General features: G+C 41.3%; 1 protein-coding gene across 2 annotated transcripts in view; it reads left to right on the plus strand.

Annotated features, from left to right (window-relative positions):
- The window catches only part of FBXO21 (F-box protein 21), a 41,941-nt gene extending 39,582 nt beyond the window's left edge, over positions 1–2,359 (plus strand). The window contains exons 11-12 of one of the 2 annotated variants that reach the window (XM_077292329.1): positions 869–1,026; positions 1,266–2,359. In XM_077292329.1, the coding sequence (XP_077148444.1) occupies positions 869–1,026; positions 1,266–1,450 (343 nt within the window). In that variant the 3' untranslated portion in view covers positions 1,451–2,359. The remainder of the gene's footprint in view (positions 1–868; positions 1,027–1,265) is intronic. The other variant, XM_077292324.1, reaches the window with a different exon arrangement.
- The last annotated feature ends 5,496 nt before the right edge of the window (positions 2,360–7,855 follow it).

Here is a 7,855-nt window from a genome sequence, read left to right on the forward strand (position 1 = left end):
CGCTGCGGCGATACCGCCGGCCATCCTGACAGTGGAAACATACCCTAATATCCAATTTTTGTGTTTATATTTTAAACCTTTGTATTTAAAAAAAATATATAATACCAAAGTTGTATGTCATGAAAACAAATGATAAACAATTACACAGTTTGCAGATATGCAGTAGGATTTTGTTTTTCTATTTTTGAAATTTTGCGTAACGAGTAAAATAATATGGGAAAACACTGAGACTTGTAAGTTATATGAGATGGACCTGTAGGATCTCGCACACACGTGGGTCATTCAGTGAAGCTTTTAAGTCATTGTTACATATAAAAAGCAAAGCTGTATTTGTGAATTGTGTATGTAAGAGATAGTATGCGCGATGTGCCAATATATAAAACAAAAAGTAAGAATATTGCCTATAGTCAAGGCCTCAAGGCCTTAAATGGTAAGAAGGCGACCTGGATTTATTGGGGCAGCATGCCTTCTGGAATATTTTTTTTTTTTTTTTTTTTTTTTAGAATGGGAAACCATTACTTGTTCCATGGTATATTTGTAAATGTTATTATTTTGTAGTTCAAATGGAGTCTAAAAGTATTCAGTTTCCCAAATCTGGCTCCTTGAAAAGGCCAGTTTCGCACAGCAGTATTTAGGTCAATATTTGAGATTATTTAGTTTGTAAGCTAAAATCAGTACGGCATATCTATATCCTGATGCACTATACACAGTTTTCCGTTAAATTCACTCACTTTCTGCTACCGGAAACCTGTTCCGTACATTTGAATTGTGTTGGCAGATTGTACAAGAAGGTAAATGATATTGGGTAATGTCGTGCTCACATTTCACTGAGGTTGTGCTCTCTTTGTTTTCCCAATCTGACATATAGGTATGGCTATAGTGGTGTAATCTTTGGCTGGGATCCTGTGTGCATGATGCCACCAGACTGGATAGAAAACTTGAGTGTCCATCACCTCCCTCAAGGAGCGAACCAGCCATTTTACAGCATCCTGCTTGAAGACGGATCTTGCAGTTATGTTGCACAGGGTGAGTATTGATCAGCCACGTAGGGTAGGTAGGTAGGTTTACCTGATTTAAATATTAGTAATTTTAGCTATTTTTCTGGTTTGTTCTTCCATACTACTTAGTAATTGTTACAACACTTTTGTGACATTTACATGAAATATGCAATGTCTCAGCCTTGTACCCTTATTTCATATTGCATAAATGGTACATGTGCCAATACTCATGAGTTCCTAAATCCTCTATTGTCTTCTCCTCCACAGAAAATCTTGAGCCACATCCAGATCCAGGACCAATTCAGCACCCTGATATCGGCCATTACTTCTCTGACTTTTCAGGAGATCACTATGTATTAAATAAAGAACTGCAGCTTCAATATCCTGAAGATACTGACTTCACTGCGCAGAGTTCACCTAAACAGCCCGACGTCCCGCAACTGGAGCCATGAGTTGGATTTTGGAAACTTTTTCAAATTTTTTTTTTTTTTTTTTTTTTTTTTTTTATTTATAGTTATTTTATGTACTGAATGCACATGCAAGTGCTGACCCGTTTCCTTTCAGAGTCCAGAACGATCGAACACTGTTAAATAGGATAAGTTACAACAATACATTTTATAACGTTCATATCCATGTTTTAGCTTCTCCGTGCGCTGCTCACAGCGTAGAAATGTAAACTAGAACTCCGTGTGTGAGTATAGAGAACCTGCATACATATACTACATATACTATTCAGCATGCTATGATATCTATGTTTCCCATCATATCCTTACTACATACATTCATTACTTGTGGCATAAGGTACCTAGGGCAAGACAAGCCACAGAAAATATCACTTTTCTCAGATTACCTCTGTACACCTATGGGAAAGCTGAGTGAGCATATGCGTCCCATTGCACTACCCGCTATGTACTGGAGAACTCTGCTCTTGTAGCAGAACATGGTTCTCTCATTGCTACCAGGGATAATTCTCAATCTTCATCCTGCCTGTATGGAGTTGTATTTTACTTCATTTTTCCTTTATCCACTACATCGTTCTATGTGTTCAGCAGCCGTGGTACATATTTATTTATTACTGATGTAGTAACCACAAAGCTTATTTATTTGCTGCTATATATTTTTTTTTATATAAATGTATAACTGAGACAGTTCCTTTTCTCCATTACTTTGGATGTATAGTATGTTTCCTAGTTTTGTGGGCAGAAAAAATCCTAGCATGGCTCTTGCATCCTATCAAGAACAAATTCTCAACTATCTGAAACCTTATTTCTTTTGTACGTCTGTGATTTATAAAAATCAGCCAGGAGCCCACAGGTTAATGTGTGTTTGTCAGTCTAAGTTTTTATAAATCTGATTTAATGAAACTGTCTAATATGTCTTAATTACGGACAGTGGCATCTCTCTCCTCTTACAGTAGCTTGCGGCCACCTTTTTCTGCCAACAGGCTCACTGTAAAATGGATTGAAGTCAGAAATTGGGGGAGTAGAATTCTTAAATTAAGTTTTGTGTCTTTGGATTGACCACTAAATTTTGACTTCAAGGGGCCTTCCAGTTTTAGAATCTTAGGATAAGCCACTATCCAATTTGTAGGAGTCCCATTTATCAGAACTTGGCAAGTGCTGCAGCCTCTTCTGTTCCATTTACTTGTGTTCCCTTACAAAGTATCAGCTGTGTTGAGTATTGCAGTGATTCATTGAAGGTAATGGAGTTGTGCTGCTACACTTAGCATGGCCAGTACTGTGTAGACCACATAGAGATAAACTGGATAATAAGGAGGCTACAGCATTCGAAAAGTTCTACGACCCATTCAAACAGCTGATTGACAGGCATGCCAAGTATTAAAGGGATTCTGTCAGCAGGTTTTTTTTACTTCATCTGAGAGTAGTCTGATTGTAAGCAAAGAGAAGATGAATCCAACAATATATCTTTTCGTTTACTGGTTGCCGCCATTCTGAAACAGTTTTTACATTTAGCAATGCAGCAGAGCGGAGGAAGCTGCCCCCACCAGGCTCTCCATGTACAAAGTCCATAGACAGTGAGGTGCCTATCACAGGAGAGGGTGTGTCGGACTAGCATGCTGGTGCTGCTGAGTCCCAGCAATGAAGAAGCTCCTGGTGCTAAAACAATCATTGCAAGCTAATACAACCACAGAGCTTGATAAGGCTAAGTTCACATTAGCGTTTGGGGGCTTTGTGGAGGGCTGCATACGTCCTCCGCTAAACTCCGCCTACTTCCGCATACTTCTGCTACCTATCTATCTTTATCATTGGGTACACAGGTCTTGCAGATGCGTTGTTTTGACATGCCCGCCGACCGCACGGGAACGCAACAAGTTGCGTTTTGTGCATACGGCGGGCACGTCACGCATCCGCATGTCCTGCATACTCAATGTTAAAGATAGGTATGCAGGACGTGTGCAGAAGTATGAGGGTCTTAGCGGAGGACATAGGCAGCCCTCCGCAAAGCCCCCGAACGGTAATGTGAGGCATCGCTGAAATCTGTGTTTTAATCTCTACAGCATGCTGTCTTCAGCATACATAGCAAAAACCTACAGACAGATTCCATTTAAAGGCCTATCTTAAAGAAAAGTCACTAATGTAAAGCTTTTAAACATTTTAATCAGTTGTGCACTATTTGAAAGTGATATTCAAGTACTGATAGGCGAAGTGTGGAACCATAAGCGTGCACAGCTATTTATCACTCCCATGTATGGATGCTGTTTTCTGAACAGTAATCTGTCTGTTGTTTGGGGGAGTGGGTTTCCCTATAATAGGAATTGTACTATAGTTTTATAGTTTTTGCATTACAACAAGACCATATATATTCAATATATACACTCACATATAGACCTCTTCTAACCTTTGGTTGTAACTGCTGGAACATATCCTTATTTTCCATTTGACAGGCTCCTGAAAGTCATAATCTTAAAGGGAACCTGTCACCACGTTTTTGGAAGATGGGATAAAAATAGCGTTAAATAGGGGCAGAGGTGGGCGTTACATTAGTGTGTTTGTTATGCGTTTATTACCCACCTAAGTTGCCGAAATACCTTTGCAAAGTCTCCGTTTTCGCCTGTCAATCAGGCTGGTCTGGTCAAAAGGGCGTGTTGTCTTCCCCCAGATTTTGCGTAGTTTTCCGTTGGTGGCGTAGTGGTGTGCGCATGCCCAAGGTCCCGAATCCTCTGCCAGGGGATTTAAAAGAGCGCGCTGTTCGTTATTTCATTGGTGATCGGTGGGCGCGGCCATCTTCCTTTGGCCGCGCGTGCGCAGAAGCGGCGCTCTGCTGGCCGCGGCTTCAGGAAAATGGCCGCCGCGATATCCATCTGCGCACGCGCGGCATCCCGCTGCCATTTTCCTGAAGCCGCGGCCAGCAGAGCGCCGCTTCTGCGCACGCGCGGCCAAAGGAAGATGGCCGCGCCCACCGATCACCAATGAAATAACGAACAGCGCGCTCTTTTAAATCCCCTGGCAGAGGATTCGGGACCTTGGGCATGCGCACACCACTACGCCACCAACGGAAAACTACGCAAAATCTGGGGGAAGACAACACGCCCTTTTGACCAGACCAGCCTGATTGACAGGCGAAAACGGAGACTTTGCAAAGGTATTTCGGCAACTTAGGTGGGTAATAAACGCATAACAAACACACTAATGTAACGCCCACCTCTGCCCTTAACGCTATTTTTATCCCATCTTCCAAAAACGTGGTGACAGGTTCCCTTTAAGTCTTTATATTCAATATATGAACAGAAATTCTTTACTATCGGACATATCCTACTTTTAGATAGACAAAGGCTATGAGTAGAGTTGAGCGAATTTGTTTGGGTTCCCTCATATTCGGTAAGCTATAGCGCTTGCCAAATAAGCTGCAGAGGGAACCCTGCTTCCTGGATCGGGCCAACCGATCAGCTGATCGGCGCCGCAACTACATGTGTCGCGGGTGTGTCACAGCACATGCATGGTCACCCTGTGTGTTGGGCTCTCCATGTATGTGCTGTGACACACCCGCGACACATGCAGCTGCGGCGCTGATCGGACGGCGCGATCCAGGAAGCCGGGTTCCCTCTGCAGATTATTCAGGCAAGCGCTATAGCTTGCCAAATAAGAGGTAAGCCGAACAAATTCGCTCATCTCTAGTTATGAGCAAACGTTAAGTATTAGCTACAAGCATTTCTACATCAAAAAATGCCTGTTGGCAGGAAAAAAACGTGCATAAAGAACTCACCTTTTTGCCGCTTGTTTTTTTCTCATTCGTTAGAAAATGCTTCAAATCTGCAAGGGAAACAATAAGCAATTAGTGCATGAGACTTCAGAAATCTTACTCACTTTGTAGGGACAATAAAGTGCTGCATTTTTCTTAGCAAAACGCAATGTGTGCATATACCCTTAAAGGGGTTTTCACAAAGAAAGTACATTTTAATCAATAGATCTTTGAATAATAATTTCCACAATTGATGTGTTTAAAAAAGAAATGTTCCTGTGCTGAGATAATCTTATAAATGTGCCCCTGCTGTATACTGGCTACGTCTGTCCATACAGGAACATGGTCTGATCATACCACAGCTACTGGGCAGGGGAGGAAGCAAAAGAGTATATAGACAGGACAGCACGGGGATGACTGTCTGTCATTACATGTCTCACAGGAAAAAGCTTGTTCATGCTTAATACCTGATGAAAGCGCTTCTTTAAGGTCTCCCTCTCACATACTTTTTTTATCACTTGTAAAATGCAAAGAATCGAAAGTATTTTTGTGTGTGGTTTATTATTTATTTTTATTCTGTAGAAAACCAATTCGGGAAACCTAGCTAGCCTCTTTCCCACTCTCTTCTTCCACCATAAAAAAGCTACAACTAGAGCATACTGCATTGACAAAAATAACTCAACTGATGCTCAAAAAAAGACTGCGTGTATGTAGCGCATTGCATTTAAATCTAATTGCACAGAAGAATGCCGACAACTTTAAATGCCACAAAGAAAAAAAAAAAACATTTTTCTAGAAAAAATAAACCAAGTCCCTCTATGCTTGAAACCAGCTCAAAAGTATCACTTGGAGTCCAATAGACATAATTTAGTCGATGAGATATAATTTAAATATTTTATGTGCTACTGAGGGATTTCCAGCAATTGTGTTGATGGATGAAATGTGTGTGTTCTTGGAATCCCAGAGATGTGTTCTGTTTGGCTGAACTTGGTGATTTACACTGTCATAAAGGAATAACAAGGCATATGCATTTGTAACTACATTTCTAACTTGCTGAGCCACATACAATTTTGTATCCTGTTGTAACATCCGGACGCTGCGGCACAGGTGCTACTTTTCATTCATCTGTAATATATAAAGTATGATTATGTCCACTTGGACCAAAATTAATAAATATTGGGAAAATCTTTGCTTCCTTTGACTTTTCTTTCAGTGCAGCATGTCTTTTACTGATTTTAAAGTTTGCTGCAATGCAACATTAACCTTTTGGAACACAGCGCAATAAAAATAATACATCACTGACTGCATAAAGCAGTGCCCTTGGGGAGTGGGTGTTTATCTGCCAATCATTGTTACGATCCAGCTGTCATAGCAAAGATCAGAGGGACTTCTAATTTTGGCTGTTTGACCTTACCTGTGCTGCAGTCTAATGCTAAATTGTACTCAAAATTTGTGACTTACATAGTATGGATTTTCCTGAAATAATATGTATATACAGGTCCTTCTCAAAAAATTAGCATATAGTGTTAAATTTCATTATTTACCATAATGTAATGATTACAATTAAACTTTCATATATTATAGATTCATTATCCACCAACTGAAATTTGTCAGGTCTTTTATTGTTTTAATACTGATGATTTTGGCCTACAACTCCTGATAACCCAAAAAACCTGTCTCAATAAATTAGCATATTTCACCCGACCAATCAAATAAAAGTGTTTTTTAATACCAAACAAAAAAACCATCAAATAATAATGTTCAGTTATGCACTCAATACTTGGTCGGGAATCCTTTGGCAGAAATGACTGCTTCAATGCGGCGTGGCATGGAGGCAATCAGCCCGTGACACTGCTGAGATGTTATGGAGGCCCAGGATGCTTCAATAGCGGCCTTAAGCTCATCCAGAGTGTTGGGTCTTGCGTCTCTCAACTTTCTCTTCACAATATCCCACAGATTCTCTATGGGGTTCAGGTCAGGAGAGTTGGCAGGCCAATTGAGCACAGTAATACCATGGTCAGTAAACCATTTAGGTCGTGCTGAAAAATGAAATCTTCATCTCCATAAAGCATTTCAGCCGATGGAAGCATGAAGTGCTCCAAAATCTCCTGATAGCTAGCTGCATTGACCCTGCCCTTGATGAAACACAGTGGACCAACACCAGCAGCTGACATGGCACCCCACACCATCACTGACTGTGGGTACTTGACACTGGACTTCAGGCATTTTGGCATTTCCTTCTCCCCAGTCTTCCTCCAGACTCTGGCACCTTGATTTCCGAATGACATGCAAAATTTGCTTTCATCAGAAAAAAGTACTTGGGACCACTTAGCAACAGTCCAGTGCTGCTTCTCTGTAGCCCAGGTCAGGCGCTTCTGCCGCTGTTTATGGTTCAAAAGTGGCTTTACCTGTGGAATGCGTCACCTGTAGCCCATTTCCTGCACACGCCTGTGCACGGTGGCTCTGGATGTTTCCACACCAGACTCAGTCCACTGGTTCCCCAAGGTCTGGAATCGGTCCTTCTCCACAATCTTCCTCAGGGTCCGGTCACCTCTTCTCGTTGTACAGCGTTTTCTGCCACATTGTTTCCTTCCAACAGACTTACCATTGAGGTGCCTTGATACAGCACTCTGGGAACAGCCTATTTGTTGAGAAAT

The sequence above is a fragment of the Ranitomeya variabilis genome, chromosome 1 (genome assembly GCF_051348905.1).
Source record: "Ranitomeya variabilis isolate aRanVar5 chromosome 1, aRanVar5.hap1, whole genome shotgun sequence".
NCBI classification, from domain to species: domain Eukaryota; kingdom Metazoa; phylum Chordata; class Amphibia; order Anura; family Dendrobatidae; genus Ranitomeya; species Ranitomeya variabilis.